The 20,057-nt window shown below is 46.1% G+C and overlaps 1 protein-coding gene across 1 annotated transcript in view; it reads right to left on the bottom strand.

Annotated features, from left to right (window-relative positions):
• The window catches only part of CACNA1S (calcium voltage-gated channel subunit alpha1 S), a 1,022,072-nt gene that overhangs the window by 934,476 nt on the left and 67,539 nt on the right, over window positions 1–20,057 (bottom strand). Inside the window, exon 2 of the mRNA XM_066600322.1 lies at window positions 1,526–1,727. Coding sequence (XP_066456419.1) covers window positions 1,526–1,677 — 152 coding nt within the window. The 5' untranslated portion in view covers window positions 1,678–1,727. The remainder of the gene's footprint in view (window positions 1–1,525; window positions 1,728–20,057) is intronic.

The raw sequence follows: 20,057 nt of genomic DNA, 5'->3' as shown, positions 1-20,057 counted from the left end.
GTGTATAATATTCCTCCTCCTCCTCCTGCTCTTCCTCCTGAAACCTCACATAATCACGCAGAACGGGCAATTTTTCTTAGGCCCACAAGGCTCAGTCATATCATTTTTGTAAACAATTTATATACGTTTCAATGCTCATTAAAGCGTTGAAATTTTCACCTGAACCAATTTTTATTTTAACTGGGCTGCCTCCAGGCTTAGTTACCAATTAAGCCACATTAGCCAAAGCGATTAATGGGTTTCACCTGCCCTCTTGGTTGGGCATGGGCAATTTTTCTGAGGTACATTAGTACTGTTGGTACACCAATTTCTGGGGGCCCTCGCCTACAGTGTAATCCAATTAATTTTTAGCCCACCTGCATTACAGCTGACATTACATCAGCTGTGTTGGGCACTGCAATGGGATATATTTATGTACCGCCGGTGGGTTCCAGGGAGCCACCCATGCCGTGGGTCCACATGGAGTTGTAACTGCATGTGTCCACTTCTAAAGAACCCCAGTCTGACTGGGGCATGCAGTGTGGGCCGAAGCCCACTTGCATTAAACATGACATTACCTCAGCTGTGATGGGCACTGCAATGGGATATATTTATGTACCGCCGGTGGGTTCCAGGGAGCCACCCATGCTGTGGGTGCACACGGAATTCCCATTGCGGAGTTGTACCTGCCTGTGACTATTTATAAAAAAACGCAGTCTGATTGGGGCATACAGACACCTTGACAGAATGAATAGTGTGTGGCACATAGGTTCCCCATTGCTATGCCCACGTGTGCAGCTCCTGATGGCGGTGGTACAGGATTATATTTCTCATTGCTTCTGTACAGCATTGTGGGCTATCGCCCCACCCCTTTTAAAGAGGGTCGCTGCCTTGCCATGCCAACCCTCTGCAGTGTGTGCCTGCGGTTGCTCCTCATGGCAGACGCACTTATAAATAGACATGAGTGTGGCGTGGCATGAGGGCAGCTGAAGGCTGCGCAGGGACAATTTGGTGTGCGCTGTGGACACTGGGTCGTGCAGGGGGGGGGTTGGGCAGCATGTAACCCAGGAGAAGTGGCAGCGGAGTGTCATGCAGGCAGTGATTGTGCTTTGTTGGAGGTAGTGTGGTGCTTAGCTAAGGTATGCATTGCTAATGAGGGCTTTTCAGAAGTAAAAGTTGTTGGGGGGGGGGGGGGCACTCTTGCCGCTATTGTGGCTTAATAGTGGGACCTGGGATCTTGAGATGCAGCCCAACATGTAGCCCCTCGCCTGCCCTATCTGTTGCTGTGTCGTTCCCATCACTTTCTTGAATTGCCCAGATTTTTACAAATGGAAACCTTAGCGATCATCGGCGATATACAAAAATGCTCGGGTCGCCCTTTGACTTCAATGGGGTTCGTTACTCGAAACGAACCCTCGAGCATCGCGAAAATTTCGTCCCGAGTAACGAGCACCCGAGCATTTTGGTGCTCGCTCATCTCTAGTTGCGACATAAATAAGCTTGCATTATTTGTAATCACTCAATAATTTGCTTGTCAAAAGGATACTTCCATTCTACAATACTTATGCAGCTTTTTCTGAATGGATTTTTAAGTCCTAAGCAAAACAAGGAACGGGGAGGGCGTGGAGCGGGGGGTACTAAAGGCTTCTTCTTTTTCTTCTGTGTTCCCTCTTCACCTGCTGCTCCCTTAAGATCCATTCTTTGAGGAACCTTGAAACTCTGTTGCAGCTTTTTTCCACAGCCAGATCCTAAAAAGTCAGAAAGAGCAAGTCTGTGAATCATAGTACAAAAGAAACATCTATATGAATGTACCCATTTACCAGTTTGGTGACAAATAATCAAACTATATTCAAAAGTCATCAACAACATGAGAGGAATGTATTTGATCTCTTGATTTATTAGATGTGCTATTTTATATAATACGCTTTCTTTTTGTAACAACTTCTTTGTATATGTTAAAGGAGCTTTCAGAGAATTTATGAATTTATTTTTTAAACCAGATAGCTAAAAATAATAAAATAACAAAGTACTGTGTAAGAGATTAAGGCAGGTGGGAAAAAAATGCTGCAAAGTAAGAATTTTTTCAAAAATAGAAGCTGTCTGATTGGCTCCGAGTTTATTCTACAGCAGGACAACAACCCCAAACATCCAGTCAATGTCATTAAGAAGTATCTTCAGCATAGAGAAGAACAAGGAGTCCTGGAAGTGATGATGTGACCCCACAGAGCTCTAATCTCACACCATCCAGTCTGTGTGGGATTACATGAAGAGACAGAAGAATTGGAGCAAGACGACATTCACAGAAGATCTGTGCTTAGTTCTCCAAGATGTCTGGAACAATCCTTCTACCAAGTTCCTTCAAAAATTGTGTGCAAGTGTACCTAGAAAAACTGATGCTGTTTTGAAGGCAAAGAGCTGTCACACCAAAAAATAATTTGATTTTGATTTCCCTTTTGTTCAGTCACTTTGCATTTTGTAAATTGATCAAAAAACTATTAGCACTTCTATTTTATTTTAATTTTTGCATTGCGGCATTTTTCCACACCTGCCTAAAACTTTTGCACAGTACTTTATACTCATCCTGCTCCCTGCAGCCCCAGTGCCACATTTGTTGTCAGTCTATAAATATGTCAACAGACTGCTGCAGCCAATCACAGGCTTCAGTGGTCTAGTTTGTCTATGTCTTTTTTAAATTGGGGCGCCCAGAACCGGACACAGTATTCCTGATGAGGTTTGACCAAGGAGGAGTAGAGGGGGATAATTACCTCACGTGATCTAGACTTTATGCTTCTCTTAATACATCCCAGAATTGTGTTTGGCTTTTTTGGCTGCTGCACCACAATGTTGACTCATGTTCAATCTATGATCTATTAGTATACCCAAATCTTTTTCACATGTGCTGCTGCTTAGCTAAATTCCTCCCATTCTGTATATGCTTTTTTTCATGTTTCTTGCCCCAATGTAGGACTTTGATTTTCTCCCTGTTAAATACTATTCTGTTAGTTGCCGCCCACTGCTCAAGCTTGTCTAGATCTTTTTGAATCCACTCTCTATCTTCTCCAGTGTTAGCTATTAGAGATGAGCGAGCACCAAAATGCTCGGGTGCTCGTTACTCGGGACGAAATTTTTGCGATGCTCGAGGGTTCGTTTCGAGTAACGAACCCCATTGAAGTCAATGGGCGACTCGAGCATTTTTGTATATCGCCGATGCTCGCTAAGGTTTTCATTTGTGAAAATCTGGGCAATTCAAGAAAGTGATGGGAACGACACAGCAACGGATAGGGCAGGCGAGGGGCAACATGTTGGGCTGCATCTCAAGTTCACAGGTCCCACTATTAAGCCACAATAGCGGCAAGAGTGGACCCCCCCCCCCAACAACTTTTACTTCTGAAAAGCCCTCATTAGCAATGGATACCTTAGCTAAGCACCACACTACCTCCAACAAAGCACAATCACTGCCTGCATGACACTCCGCTGCCACTTCTCCTGGGTTACATGCTGACCAACCCCCCCCCCCCCCCCCACGACCCAGTGTCCACAGCGCACACCAAACTGTCCCTGCGCAGCCTTCAGCTGCCCTCATGCCACGCCACCCTCATGTCTATTTATAAGTGCGTCTGCCATGAGGAGGAACCGCAGTACACACTGCAGAGGGTTGGCACGGCTAGGCAGCGACCGTCTTTAAAAGGGGCGTGGCGATAGCCCACAATGCTGTACAGAAGCAATGAGAAATACAATCCTGTGCCACCGCCATCAGGAGCTGCACACGTGGGCATAGCAATGGGGAACCTATGTGCCACACACTATTCATTCTGTCAAGGTGTCTGCATGCCCCAGTCAGACCGCGTTTTTTTATAAATAGTCACAGGCAGGTACAACTCCGCAATGGGAATTCCGTGTGCACCCACAGCATGGGTAGCTCCCTGGAACCCACCGGCGGTACATAAAAATATCCCATTGCATTGCCCATCACAGCTGAGGTAATAATGTCATGTTTAATGCAGGTGGGCTTTGGCCCACACTGCATGCCGCAGTCAGACTGGGGTTCTTTAGAAGTGGACACAGATGCATTTACAACTCCCTGTGGACCCACAGCATGGGTGGCTCCCTCGAACCCACCGGCGGTACATAAAAATATCCCATTGCATTGCCCATCACAGCTGAGGTAATAATGTCATGTTTAATGCAGGTGGGCTTCGGCCCACACTGCATGCCCCAGTCAGACTGGGGTTCTTTAGAAGTGGACACAGATGCATTTACAACTCCCTGTGGACCCACAGCATGGGTGGGTGCCAGGAAGCCACCGGCGGTACATAAAAATATCCCATTGCATTGCCCATCACAGCTGAGGTAATAATGTCATGTTTAATGCAGGTGGGCTTCGGCCCACACTGCATGCCCCAGTCAGACTGGGGTTCTTTAGAAGTGGACACAGATGCATTTACAACTCCCTGTGGACCCACAGCATGGGTGGCTCCCTGGAACCCACCGGCGGTACATAAAAATATCCCATTGCATTGCCCATCACAGCTGAGGTAATAATGTCATGTTTAATGCAGGTGGGCTTCGGCCCACACTGCATGCCCCAGTCAGACTGGGGTTCTTTAGAAGTGGACACAGATGCATTTACAACTCCCTGTGGACCCACAGCATGGGTAGGTGCCAGGAAGCCACCGGCGGTGCATAAATACATCCCATTGCAGTGCCCAACACAGCTGATGTAACGTCAGCTGTAATGCAGGTGGGCTAAAAATTAATTTGATTACACTGTAGGCGAGGGCCCCCAAAAATTGGTGTATCAACAGTACTAATGTACCTCTGAAAAATTGCCCATGCCCAACCAAGAGGGCAGGTGAAACCCATTAATCGCTTTGGTTAATGTGGCTTAATTGGTAACTAGGCCAGGAGGCAGCCCAGTTAAAATAAAAATTGGTTGAGGTGAAAGTTTCAACGCTTTAATGAGCATTGAAACGTATAAAAAATTGTTTAGAAAAATGATATGACTGAGCCTTGTGGGCCTAAGAAAAATTGCCCGTTCTGCGTGATTATGTGAGGTTTCAGGAGGAGGAGCAGGAGGAGGAGGAGGAATATTATACACAGATTGATGAAGCAAAAATGTCCCCGTTTTTGATGGGGATACAGAACGATGCTTACTTCCGCGGGTGCAGCCTACGTATTGCTTAGGTATCGCTGCTGTCCGCTGGTAGAGAAGAGAAGTCTGGGGAAATCCAGGCTTTGTTCATCTTGATGAGTGTTAGCCTGTCGGCACTGTCGGTTGACAGGCGGGTACACTTATCTGTGATGATTCCCCCAGCCGCACTAAACACCCTCTCTGACAAGACGCTAGCCGCAGGACAAGCAAGCACCTCCAGGGCATACAGCGCGAGTTCAGGCCACGTGTCCAGCTTCGACACCCAGTAGTTGTAGGGGGCAGAGGCGTCTCGGAGGACGGTCGTGCGATCGGCTACGTACTCCCTCACCATCCTTTTACAGTGCTCCCGCCGACTCAGCCGTGACTAGGGAGCGGTGACACAGTCTTGCTGGGGAGCCATAAAGCAGTCAAGGGCCATAAAGAGTGTTGCCCTGCCTGTGCTGTACATGCTGCCTGAACTCCGTGACTCCCCTGCTACCTGGCCCTCGGAACTGCGCCTTCGGCCACTGGCGCTGTCGTATGGGAATTTTACCATCAGTTTGTCCGCCAGGGTCCTGTGGTATAGCAACACTCTCGAACCCCTTTCCTCTTCGGGTATGAGAGTGGAAAGGTTCTCCTTATACCGTGGGTCGAGCAGTGTGTACACCCAGTAATCCGTAGTGGCCAGAATGCGTGTAACGCGAGGGTCACGAGAAAGGCATCCTAACATGAAGTCAGCCATGTGTGCCAGGGTACCTGTACGCAACACATGACTGACCTCACTAGGAAGATCACTTTCAGGATCCTCCTCCTCCTCCTCTGGCCATACACGCTGAAAGGATGACAGGCCAGCAGCATGTGTACCCTCACCAGTGGGCCAAGCTGTCTCTTCCCCCTCCTCCTCATCTTCCTCCTCTTCCTCCTCCTCACCGCGCTGAGATATAGACAGGAGGGTGCTCTGACTATCCAGCGACATACTGTCTTCCCCCGGCTCTGTTTCCGAGCGCAAAGCGTCTGCCTTTATGCTTTGCAGGGAACTTCTCAAGAGGCATAGCAGAGGAATGGTGACGCTAATGATTGCAGCATCGCCGCTCACCATCTGGGTAGACTCCTCAAACTTTCCAAGGACCTGGCAAATGTCTGCCAACCAGGCTCACTCTTCTGAAAATAATTGAGGAGGCTGACTCCCACTGCGCCGCCCATGTTGGAGTTGGTATTCCACTATAGCTCTACGCTGCTCATAGAGCCTGGCCAACATGTGGAGCGTAGAGTTCCACCGTGTGGGCACGTCGCACAGCAATCGGTGCACTGGCAGATTAAACCGATGTTGCAGGGTGCGCAGGGTGGCAGCGTCCGTGTGGGACTTGCGGAAATGTGTGCAGAGCCGGCGCACCTTTCCGAGCAGGTCTGACAAGCGTGGGTAGCTTTTCAGAAAGCGCTGAACCACCAAATTAAAGACGTGGGCCAGGCATGGCACGTGCGTGAGGCTGCCGAGCTGCAGAGCCGCCACCAGGTTACGGCCGTTGTCACACACGACCATGCCCGGTTGAAGGCTCAGTGGCGCAAGCCAGCGGTCGGTCTGCTCTCCAGACCCTGCAGCAGTTCGTGGGCCGTGTGCCTCTTATCTCCTAAGCTGAGTAGTTTCAGCACGGCCTGCTGACGCTTGCCCACCGCTGTGCTGCCACGCCACGCGACACCGACTGCTGGTGACGTGCTGCTGCTGCTGACACATCTTGATTGCGAGACAGAGGTTGCGTTGGAGGAGGAGGAGGAGGAGGGTGGTTTAGTGGAGGAAGCATACACCGCCGCAGATACCACCACCGAGCTGTGGCCCGCAATTCTGGGCGTGGGTAGGACGTGAGCGGTCCCAGGCTCTGACTCTGTCCCAGCCTCCACTAAATTCACCCAATGTGCCGTCAGGGAGATATAGTGGCCCTGCCCGCCTGTGCTTGTCCACGTGTCCATTGTTAAGTGGTCCTTGGCAGTAACCGCGTTGGTGAGGGCGCGTACAATGTTGCGGGAGACGTGGTCGTGCAGGGCTGGGACGGCACATCGTGAAAAATAGTGGCGACTGGGAACTGAGTAGCGCGGGGCCGCCGCCATCATGCTTTTGAAGGACTCCGTTTCCACAACCCTATACGGCAGCATCTCAAGGCTAATAAATTTGGCTACGTGCACGTTTAACGCTTGAGCGTGCGGGTGCGTGGCGGCGTACTTGCGCTTGCGCTCAAACACTTGCGCTAGCGACGGCTGGACGGTGCGCTGAGAGACATTGGTGGATGGGGCCGAGGACAGCGGAGGTGAGGGTGTGGGTTCAGGCCAGGAGACGGTACTGCCTGTGTCCTCAGAGCGGGGTTGGATCTCAGTGGCAGGTTGGGGCACAGGGGGAGAGGCAGCGGTGCAAACCGGAGGCGGTGAACGGCCTTCGTCCCACCTTGTGGGGTGCTTGGCCATCATATGTCTGCGCATGCTGGTGGTGGTGAGGCTGGTGGTGGTGGCTCCCCGGCTGATCTTGGCGCGACAAAGGTTGCACACCACTGTTCGTCGGTCGTCTGCACTCTCAGTGAAAAACTGCCAGACCTTTGAGCACCTCGGCCTCTGCAGGGTGGCATGGCGCGAGGGGGCGCTTTGGGAAACAGTTGGTGAATTATTCGGTCTGGCCCTGCCTCTACCCCTGGCCACCGCACTGCCTCTTGCAACCTGCCCTGCTGCTGCCCTTGCCTCCCCCTCTGAAGACCTGTCCTCAGTAGTCGTAGCAAACCAGGTGGGGTCAGTCACCTCATTGTCCTGCTGCTCTTCCTCAGAATCCTCGGTGCGCTCCTCCCTCGGACTTAATGCCCTTACTACTACCTCACTGCAAGACAACTGTGTCTCATCGTCATCGGCCTCCTCACCCACTGAAAGGTCTTGAGACAGTTGCCGGAAGTCCCCAGCCTCATCCCCCGGACCCCGGGAACTTTGCAATGGTTGGGCATCAGTCACGATAAACTCCTCTGGTGGGAGAGGAACCACTGCTGCCCAATCTGAGCAGGGGCCCGAGAACAGTTCCTGGGAGTCTGCCCGCTCCTCAGAATGTCTCATTTTCATGGAGTGAGGAGGCTGGGAGGAAGGAGGAGCAGCAGCCAGAGGATTCTGAGTTGCAGCAGTGGACGGCGCAGAACTGTGGGTGGACGATAGGTTGCTGGAAGCACTTTCTGCCATCCACGACAGGACCTGCTCACACTGCTCATTTTCTAATAAAGGTCTACCGCGTGGACCCATTAAATGTGCTATGAATGTGGGGACGCCAGAATCGTGCCTCTCTCCTAATCCCGCAGCAGTCGGCTGCGATACACCTGGATCAGGAGCTCGGCCTGTGCCCACACCCGGACTAGGGCCTCCGCGTCCTCGGCCGCGCCCACGTCCTCTAGGCCTACCCCTACCCCTCAGCATGCTGTATTACCAGTAATGCAGAAACAGAACGCTGTAATTAAATGTGCCGCTTATTGGCCTGTGGTTGGAGGCTGACTTCGCTTACGGAACGCCAGGAAATAATTTGGCGCAAGCCTGCTGTAACACTTAGCTGGCTGCGTATGATTTTGTTGTAGAACTACTACACCCAGCACAGACGGACCCAGAACACTGAGCACAGTGACAGGCAGGCCAAATTGATTTTTTGCCCAATATTTTTTACAAAAGGCCCACTGCGTATATTCAATCAATAATATATGTCTTCTGTCCCTGCCTCCACAATTCTGTCCCTGGAGTATTACTGCAGGGCGCAATGCTCTGCACGGCCGATATACTAAAAAAAAAAAAATGGGCAACACTGCAAAAAGCAGCCTCCACACTACTGCACACGGTTAGATGTGGCCCTAAGAAGGACCGTTGGGGTTCTTGAAGCCTACAATAACTCCTAACGCTCTCCCTGCCTAAGCACTTCTGTCCCTGGAGTATTACTGCAGGGCGCAATGCTCTGCACGGCCGATATACAAAAAAAAAAAAAAAAACGTGCAACACTGCAAAAAGCAGCCTCCACAGTACTGCACACGGTTAGATGTGGCCCTAAGAAGGACCGTTGGGGTTCTTTAAGCCTGCAATAACTCCTAACACTCTCCCTACAGCAGCTCCAACACGATAGCACTTTCCCTCAGCTATGTCACAACGCATCTGTGGCGAGCCGCGGGAGGGGCCGATTTTTATACTCGGGTGACATCTGATCTCGCCAGCCACTCACTGCAGGGGGGTGGTATAGGGCTTGAACGTCGCAGGGGGAAGTTGTAATGCCTTCCCTGTCTTTCAATTGGCCAGAAAAGCGCGCTAACGTCTCAGAGATGAAAGTGAAAGTAACCCGAACATCGCGTGGTGCTCGTTACGAGTAACGAGCATCTCGAACACGCTAATACTCGAACGAGTATCTAGCTCGGACGAGTACGTTCGCTCATCTCTATTAGCTATCACATAGCTAGCACTGGGAGGATGGATGAGAAGACCACCTGTGCTCCTAGTTTCTTCACTTTCCTCGCTCAAAGTTTCTTCAGATAACTGCAAGTTCCTTTTATGCAGTGTCATCTGTTCCTACATGTATTAGTAGGAATAGTAGTGGTCTGGATAAATGAAGAGTCTTGAAACATCTGTGGTTACACATAACTCATTCTTACTTTTTTATCCTCACATCATTGCCAGATTACCATAGTTAATTGTTCAATAGTATAAATAAGTTTATATATATATATATATATATATATATATATATATATATATATATATATATATACACATATATATATATTATATATATATATATATATATATATATATATAAATATAAATAAAAAATTAGTGACCATCTGGGAGATTGTCACTCACCCAGGATTGACGTCTCCTGCTCTGAGACGGGTGGCAGCACTCAGAAAACCCACATAGGCCAATTTTTGGTGAAAGTAAAGCAAGTCTATTTATTTTCAACATGACAGAGGTATCCAGGCTTCATGAGAGAACAACAGAAAGGACACCATTGTAGGTATTTACTATAGGCCACCTGGACAAGCAATAGATACTGATGAACTCTTTGTACATCAGATGGCCAAGCTCTCAAAAAAGCATGACATAGTAATCATGGGGGATTTTAACTATCCAGACATTTGTTGAATCTCTCCTCAAGTAAAAGTAATTGATCCAACAAATTCTTATCTGCTCCTGCTGACAACTTTATCTTCCAAATGATAGAAGATAAAACAAGGGGATCTGCTATTTTGGACCTAATTCTTACCAACAGGGAGGGAATGGTTGAGGAAGTATGGGTGGCTGGAACCTTAGAAGGTAGTGATCATGCTATCCTTGAATTTTGGACAAAAAGGGGAGGAAGGCCTGAGAAAACTCACACCTCAGGCCTCGGTCAGACAACCGTTTTTTGCCGCGATTTGCGGATCGCATGACAAATGCGCATCCACAGATCGCGTGACTGGGCCGACGATTCGCCGAAAAATCTGCAGCTAGCGGCGTTTTCGGCGAAACGGGCCTGATCAAAGGAGCGCTGTCCAACCCGTTGAAATTCAATGGAGCTGGCAATACAGCCGGCTAATTTGAAAGCAATGGGCTGCCGGTGAGCGCTGGATGAATTTTCGGGAAGGGCTTAAAAGTATAATTCAGTATTCAGCAGGCGGGGATTTAAAATCATTCAATAGCTGAGAGCTGCCCCTGATTGGTCCTTGCGCTGAGCCAATCAGAGGCAGCACTCACTCACCCATTCATGAATTCATGAATGGGTGAGTGAGAGCTGCCTCTGATTGGTGAGGGCTGTGACCAATCAGAGGCAGCCCATTCAGCAGGCGGGGATTTTAAATCCCCGCCTGCTGAATACTACACAGAGCAGTTCAGGAGAACTGCAGGTCGGCCGCGGCTGAACTCCGGCTGCAGGGACAAGGTGAGAATATATATTTTTTTTATTTTTACACATTTTTGGATGTTTTTCAGGGAAGGGCTTATATTTGTAAGCCCTTCCCGAAAATTCATCCAGCGCTCGCTGGCAGCCCATTGCTTTCAATGGAGCCGGCTGTATTGCCGACTCCATTGAATTCAATGGACGAACATCGTTCTTCTCTGCCACAGCTGTTACAGCTGTGGCAGAGGAGAATGATCTTTGTAGGATATGTTCTCAATGGGGTCGGCGCTGCTGCCGCCGGCCCCTTTGAGCGCATATATAGAACACAAGGAATCTCAGAACGCAGATAGCTGAGATCTGCGATTCTTCGTGTCCTATAATTTATCGGACATCCGCATAAAAAGTGGCCATGTGACCGATCCCATTGCGAAGCAATGGTTCTATATATGCGCAGATCGCATGCGCATGTGCAAATCGCGCAAAAAAAGCCCGTCTGACCAAGGCCTCAGGGTGCATACACGTGCACAAAACACTTGTCTATTAGAACCAATGCATTTTCTGGGTGTGCTCACATGTCCATGCTTTACAGACGTGCGCCTGCAAAAATAGGACATGCGTGCACCATAGGGAATGCATTGAAGACAATGGTCTGCCAGCAACCCATAATTGTTTCTCAGGGAAGAGCTTTAAATATAAACTCTTCCCTGAAAAACAACAATTTTAGTGTAAAAAAAAATTTAAAATATACTTACCTGTACGCCACTGCCGTGTCCCGCGCCGGGATGAAGAACCCATCTGCCGCATGTGGCAGATGTTTTCCTCATTCCCGCAGGAAATAGAATTCCCTGCTGCACCTATACCTGTGACAGATGCGTCAATGGAATTCTAAATTCCTGCGGGGAATAAAGAATTCCCTACCACAGCTATCACAGATGACAGCTGCAGTAGCGGATCCAGCTGCCGTCACCCAGTAATTGTTTTTCAGGGAAGGGCTTTAGGTATAAGCCCTTCCCTGAAAAACAGGGCAAGGTAGTGTAAAAAAAAACATACTTTCCTTCAGCTGCCGGGGCTCAGCCGCGTCCTCTCTGCTCTGTCCCCGGCTCTTCAAAGCAGTTCTTTGAGCAGGCGTGGATTTAAATTCTTTATTACCCACGGAGATTTAGAATTCCTTTGCTGCATCTGTGACAGGTGCAGCAGGGAATTCTTTATTCCCAGCAGGGATGAAGAAAACATCTGCCGCATGTGGCAGATGTGTTCTTCATCCCCGCGGGGATTTAGAATTCCTTTGCCGCATCTGTCACAGATGTGGCAGGTGCAGCAGGTAAGTATATATATATATATATATATATATATATATATATATATATATATATTATTTTTTTTACACTAAAATGTTTGTTTTTCAGGGAAGAGCTTATAATTAAAGCTCTTCCCTGAAAAACAATTACGGGGTGCCAGCAGACCATTGTCTTCAATGGAGCCGCCGGCAGCAGCCGTGGCTCCATTGAAGACAATGCACGGACCTGCATACATGCGTGTTTTTGCGCGTACAGGGGTGCGAACATATGTATGCACCTATGTACGCACATGCTCGTGTGAAGCCACCCTCAAGGTTGGATTTCAGAAACGCAAATCTTAAACTCAGAAACAGGGTAAAAATAATCCAATGGCTGGATGTTCTTAAGGACAGAAATGTCCAAGAAGGTTCGGAAATATTGCGAAATGAGATTCTCAAAGCACAATCATTAACAATCCCTAAAAGAAGGAAGAATGGGAAGCATTTAAAGAGACAGGGATGGATCAACACAGAACTTGCACACATGTTAAAAAGGAAGAAAAACTTGTTTAGCAAATGGAAAGGGTGGGGGGGGGATATCTAAAGAAGAATATAATGCGGTCTGCAGAAACTGTAGGTCAAGTGTCAGAAAAGCTAAAGCTAATAATTAATTGAGGCTTCCAACAGAGGCCAAAAGCAATAAAAAGGATTTGGGGGATATATCAAAAGAAAAGTTAAAGATGCTATTAGATGCTTACAAGATGAAAATGGTGAATTAGTTAAGAATTATGTTAAGAAGGCTCGAACTTTTAAATTCCTATTTTGTATCTGTTTTCTCTCAGAAAGTAGCTGGAACATCAACTGATCTTTTCTGCACTATTGGGGGAATAAAAGAATGCAGTCTGTCTATAAGCAGAGAGATGGTGAGGGAACACTTAGCTAACATAAATGAATTCAAGTCTCAAGGTCCAGATAAATTACATCCTAGGATACTAAAGGAAGCAGCCGAGGTTTTTGGAGAGCAGGAGAAGCCCCAGAAGATGGGAAAAGGGGCAAATGTTGTCCCTATCTTCATAAAGGGGGAAAAAAGTAGATCCAGGAAACTACAGGCCTGTGAGCCTGACTTATATACCGCGAAAGATCTTTGAACAAATGATTAAACAGCATGCATGCAGTACTTGGATAAAAATGGAGTAATTAACCAGAGCCAGCATGGGTTTGTAACAAACAAGTCATGTCAGACGAATCTAATTTCCTTCTATGACAGAATCATCAACTGGGTTGATCAGCGAAATGCGGTGGCTACAATATATCTTTACTTTAGTAAAGCATTTGATCAAGTATCTCATACCATACTTATTGAAAAAATGACCAAATATGGGATTGACAAGGCAACTGTTAGGTGGACTGACAACTGGCTGAGTGATCATACTCAAAGGTGGTCATAAATGGCTGCACATCCAAGTGGAAGAATGTATCAAGTGGGGTACCACAAGGCTCTGTCCTTGGCCCAGTGTTGTTCAACATTTTTATAAATGATCTGGAGGAGGGAATTGATGGGAAACTGATCAAATTTGCCAACAACACAAAGCTAGGAGGGATAGCTAACATTAGGGAAGAGAGTATTCAAAAAGATCTAGAAAAGCTTGAATAGTGGGCGACAGCTAACAGAATGGTATTTAACATGGAAAAATGCAAAGTCCTACATCTGGGAAAAAAATAAATAAAAAAGCACCTACAGAATGGGAGAATTTTGGGCTAAGCAGCAGCACATGTGAAAATGACTTGGTTATACTAGTAGATCATAGATTGATCATGAGTCAGCAATGTAATGCAGCCAAAAAAGGCAAACACAATTCTTGATGTATTAAGAGAAGCATAGAGTCTAGATCACGTGAGGTAAGATGGTGAGAGGTCTGCAAATCATATCCTATGAGGAACGATTAAAGGATCTGGGAATGATTGGCTTGCAAAAAAGAAGGCTGAGAGGAGGTTTAATAGCTGTCTACAAATATCTGAAGGGTTGTCACAGTGCAGAGGGATCAGCCCTATTCTCATTTGTACAAGGAAAGACTAGAACCAATGGGATGAAACTGAAAGTAAGGAGACACAAATTAGATATTAGAAAAACTTTCTGACAGCGAGTGTGATCAATGACTGGAACAGGTTACCACGGGCGGTGCTGAGTTTTCCTTCAATGGAAGTGTTCAAACAAGGGCTGGACAAATATCTATCTGGGATGATTTAGTGAATCCTGCACTGAGCAGGGGGTTGGACCAGATGACCCTGGAGGTCCATTCCAACTCTACCATTCTATGATTCAATGGGGCCTAAGTCACCTTCAAGCAAATGTCTGTTATGAAAGCCACCCTCTGCTCCTTTTGGTTTGGGCCCCGTTGTGCATACAGACATAATATTAGGGCCACAATGGGTATGTTTCTGAACACAGGACAAACAGGTGTATCTATTTTGGGGAGTAAATGCTAATTTTCATGTGCACTATAGAAAAAAATATGTCTTTAAAATGACATAATTGCAAAAATATAAAATTTTATATTTTCTCCTCTAAACTGCATTAAGGCTCAAAATACATTAAGTGGTGTAATTTTTAAAATTGGGTCATTTGTGGGGGTGTCTATCATTCTGACACCTATGAGCCTTTGCAATCTTGGCTTGGTGTAGGAAAACAAACTGATCCTCAAGATGTTGATAAGCAATATTAAATTTGTACATCTCCTAAATGGTTTAAAAAAAATATTTTTCAAATGTGCGCCAAGAATAAATTAAACAGATGGAAACATATATCTTAGCAAAAATTTGTACAGTATGTTTGCACATATTTGAGATATTACAGTTGAAAATGGAAAAAAAATAACATTTTTTTCAAACATTTTCCCAATGTTGGCACTTTTAATAAATATACACAAATTCTATCGGTCTATTTTTACCACCTACGTGAAGTACAATATGTGGCGAAAAAACTATGCCAGAATCACTTGGATATGCAAAACCTTTACTATGCTAAAGTGACACATGTCAGATTTCCAAAATTTGGCTCTGTCACTAAGACGTAAACAGGCTTCGTCACTAAGGAGTTAATAATACCCTTATTTTTTGTCTCTTTGAACACCACCTCAATTTCTTGATTTATGTATCACTATAATTACTTTTTACATTCTATACTTAATAGGATCTCAAATCTATATGTCTCTTTACTGTACTCTTTCAATTTCCTTAAAACCACCCCACACCCTTACTAGCTGGTTTTATAGAAGACTTTCATGCTTTTCTGTCACCTAAGGCCTCATCTAAATGAGCGTATGTGTAAAACTCTGCATGCAATTAGCTGCTTACTCCTGCATATAAAATCTCTTATTCTGTAGTGGCCTGGAGTTATGGTGTTGTTGGGTTATATGTATGTCTGTCTTGTGTGAACTGTTTTGTAGAAATATGTCTTGTAAAAGTAATGCGATTTTTGTGTCTAAAAAGAGTTTATTTGTTCCTGTTAGCTTAACGGTACCAAGGTGAGGATAGCCGATTCCATACCGCGTATGTAGTATTCACACAACATGATGTCCTAAAAGCAGAAGCTCTGCCTCCGCATGTCTCAGCACAAGAAGCGAAACTGAAGGCCCTCACTGAGGCGTGTAGAGTGGCAGAAGGTAAGACGGCAAATGTTTACACTGATTCCAGGTATGCATACGGCCCAATATGGAAGGCCAGACAATTTTTAACTTCTGTAGGACAACCCATTAAGAATGGTGTAGCAGTACAGAACCTCATGAAAGCCCTACTCCTACCAGACAAAGTAGCAATCCTAAAGGTGAAAGCTCATACCAAAGCTGACACTGCAGAAGCAAAAGGCAACGCCCTAGCAGACTTCACAGCAAAGGCAGCGGCCCTCAAGCCGTGAAAAAAAAGAAGAAAAGAAGATACTTACCACACAAGTCAGAGACTATGATTTGGACATTGATAAAACTTTGGACATTGATGTACTAAAGACATTACAGTCACAAGTCAGCAAAGAAGAAAAGAATAAATGGACTAATATGGGAGCAGCAGAACAGGATGGCGTATGGTGAACAGTCAGCAGAACTTGGCTATCATGATCCCTGTACCCTATAATGGCCCAGCTGATCGATGGAAAGATTCACCTATCGAGGGCAGCTGTGCTGCTGACACTTGAGAGAGAAATGGTGGCCCCTTGGTTCTCTGTAGCTGCTACATCATTTGTCCAATCTTGCATGATCTGTGCCATAAGCAATCCAGGACAGAAGGTAAAGGTCCCGCAAAAACACTTGCCTAGGCCACTCTACTCATTTCAGAGGTTGCAAATTGACTACATTCAGCTCCCACGTGTTGGGAAGTATAAATATGTGCTTGTTGTTGTTGATATCTTTTCAGGTTAGGTTGAGGCCTATCCTGTTACCAAGGCAACTTCACAAGTAACCGCAAAGAAACTCATGAATGAGGTAATTTGCAGGTATGGGGTACCAGAAGTGATTGAGTCAGATAGAGGTACACATTTCACAGGTGAAATCATGCAACATATCATGTCTGCTCTGGGTGTATCTCAGGCTTTTCATACACCTTATCATCCGCATAGTAGCGGAAAAGTAGAAAGGATGAACGGTACCCTGAAATTTAAAATAAAGAAAGCAATGCAGGAAACGGGCAAACCATGGACTGAGTGCCTTCCGTTAGCCCTTTTCTCAGTAAGATATGTACTTAGCAGAAAGACGGGCTTATCACCATATGAAATTTTGTTTGGGTGTGCACCAAGACTGGGCCTGCATTTTCCATAGCAGTTGCAGGCCCAGTATGGTGCGCTAACTGACTATGTTATGCCTCTTAATGCTCGTCTGAAGGTAATGCACAACCAGGTGTTTTCTTCAATTCCAGATCTTAACTCCCTTGAGGGAACGCATAACCTACAGCCCGGAGAGTGGGTGGTTGTAACAAGACACATAAGTAGGGCTTTGGAGCCCAGGTTTGATGGTCCGCATCAGGCGCTATTGACAACAAGCACTTCTGTCAAATTGGAAGGCAAAACTAACTGGGTACACGCCTCTTATTGTAAGAAAGTGCAAAACTCAGAGGAAAAATGAGGTGGTTAGCTTGTGTCTTATCAGTTATACTGATACTGTACATAAGAGTCTATGCGGTAACCCCTGGAGGACTGTTAAGAATAGTAAAGAGGGCAGAGGAAGATGGGCAGATGACTCGTAGTTGGGGATGGAAGTCTCACACAAAAATACATACACAGGATAACTTTATGTGTGCAGCTAACTCCCAATGTACGTTTGCAAATTGTACTATAAAGGAGATTAGACCCCTATATAGCTCCACATTAGGGTTTATTAGTCTCCACATTAGGTCTGAATTAGATCATCAATATGATTATTATACAGTAATGAAGTCACTAGAATGTAAAAGAAACATAACAGGTGCCAATGGCATTAATTTTACCATAGACGTGACAGATAAATATACAGTACGATGTATAAATGCTACCAGCATAACAAATCGTACAGTCTGGGGACACTATTTAACCTTGTTAGATATGAGACCGAAAGTAAGCGATGATAATATGGTAAGAATACCACATACCTGTATGAATGTGTCCACAAAAAGGCCAGGAAACCATTGTGCATTTTAATATTTATTTTCCGGCAATGAAACCCTGCACCAGAGTAAAACGAGAATGGTATGATACCCTATTAGGGGGAATTGGTACAGGTGTAGGGGTTTTGAACTCTATCGATTTAGAGGTGATGAAGAATAAAATGGCTGGGGTAGGACAGGATGTTTCTAAATTGGTAAATGTTCAGGCACAATGGATGCTTTCCTCTTTCCTTCCCCAACACCTTATGCTCGGTTATGATAAAGATGTATTAACTCTTTTTAATTTGAACTTCGCATTACAATATAATTTATTTGCAAATGTAAGCAATTTTATAAAATACACACAATGTAATCTGCAATATATGTATATGACCCTACGATATCATTAAATCAGCCATCTTAGGGCGCCCACCCACTGGCGTTTGCGATTTTCGTGCGTGAAGAACGCCGCGTTTTCTGCGCGTTTTTCGCGGGGTTTTTTGCCGCGTTTTCGTGGCGTTTTCGCGGCTTTTCCATTAATTTCCATTGACTTTCATGGGTGCATTAGGAGAAAAATAAGGACACATATGCAACTGACAGTTCCTATGTTAAAAAACGCAACGCAACGCAAAAAAAACCGCCAGTGGACAGGAGTACATTCAATTCTAATTGCTCTTGAGAAAAAACGCAAAACGCAAAGAAAAAAAAATCGCCAGTGGGTGGGCGCCCTTAAAGAGTCTTTTTGATGGGAATCTGGCAAGAAGAATTGAAGAATATAATGGATAAGTCTGGCATGGGTGGAATATGGACTCTTTCTTGATGGACAATTTTAAATGGAGGATTTGTAAAGACCTCATGCCTGAATATGATTTTGTCTTTTCTACCATTTCTTGACACAGCATACAGAATAAACAGGATTTTCTGGGCATACTGCTAGCAGTACAAACGTTACTAATCGCATATCCTGTTTAGCCAGAACTAACAACAGAATGTAACATTGGAAAGTGAAAACACAAGTTATTGTTCAAGCTAAGATAACATCTCTAACCAACAATGTATGTTTATGTAAAAACAAGTTCATCGGGCATAAAGCCCGCCCTGCGTCATGTTACTATATAAGTTGTGACATATGTAATAAAGGTAGATTGCTTTGCAAATAGACCTGTCTGTGCACTGCTTTCTCATGGCGGCCGCCTTAACCACCTCTGATTTTGAGCCTCACAGTATATTGACGGAACAATTGAATTTCCCTAACAATACACAAACACAGCTCTGCAGAACACACATTTCATACATCCACACAGCTCTGCTGCAAACATACACACAGCTTATACATTGGTTTTATTAATGCAGTCACCTTTAGTAAACCGTATTATGTTAATTCACAGCACACTTCTGGATATTTAAACCCGTCAGCCAGAGACTACCAAGTCTGCGGAATGCACGCCACAATGAAGGGGTCAGAGCCGTCAGAGCCCCAAATAGTAGATCCAATTCACAGCAAATAGAGAGGCAGCATCCCAGGCGTCTTTAGCAAAAAGTGACAATTTATTCCTCCAGTAAAGCCAGTGTACTGGGGTCGTGGCCTGGATGGTGGAGAGAATGGTCACACTGCCGTGAACTCCAAGAACCAAATCTTAAAGTGACTTCACCCAGACATACCAGCGAGACCCTACAGCAAGAACAAAGGTCCTCACACTCTAGGATGACCAGGAGAAGTGGGACACTACCAGAACCTAAGCAGCTCACAGATTTCTATCCCGCACAGGAGCCGGGAGAAGAGAAGGCAGAGCAGGCCGCAAACATGGCAACGCTGAATGTCTCTTCATAGAAGGAGCAGAAGACGGGGGCGACAGACCATGAAGATACCAGACCCCAAAGGCCAGGTAAGAGGACTTCTCTCTGCTTCTCGTCCCCTGGGCAGGAGACAAATTTCTATCCGAAGCGGGAATCGGGAGGGGAAAAAGAAGTGCAGGCTGCAAACATGGCAGTGCCGGGTGTCCCTCCAGAGAAGGAGATGGAGATGGGGTGGCAAGCTGTGAGGACATTAGACCCCGGGATCCGGGTATGGGGACTTCTCCCTGCCCCTTGGCCCCCAGTACCACCGCAAACCACTGACAGACTAAGAGTCTTGCATCATCCATAAGTGGGGGGGGGGGGGGGGGATTCCCTGAGGCTTATATAGTGGGAGCAAAATCTTCTGG

Source organism: Eleutherodactylus coqui, chromosome 4 (assembly GCF_035609145.1).
Source record: "Eleutherodactylus coqui strain aEleCoq1 chromosome 4, aEleCoq1.hap1, whole genome shotgun sequence".
Taxonomy (NCBI): domain Eukaryota; kingdom Metazoa; phylum Chordata; class Amphibia; order Anura; family Eleutherodactylidae; genus Eleutherodactylus; species Eleutherodactylus coqui.
This window is presented reverse-complemented; position numbering and strand designations above follow the sequence as displayed.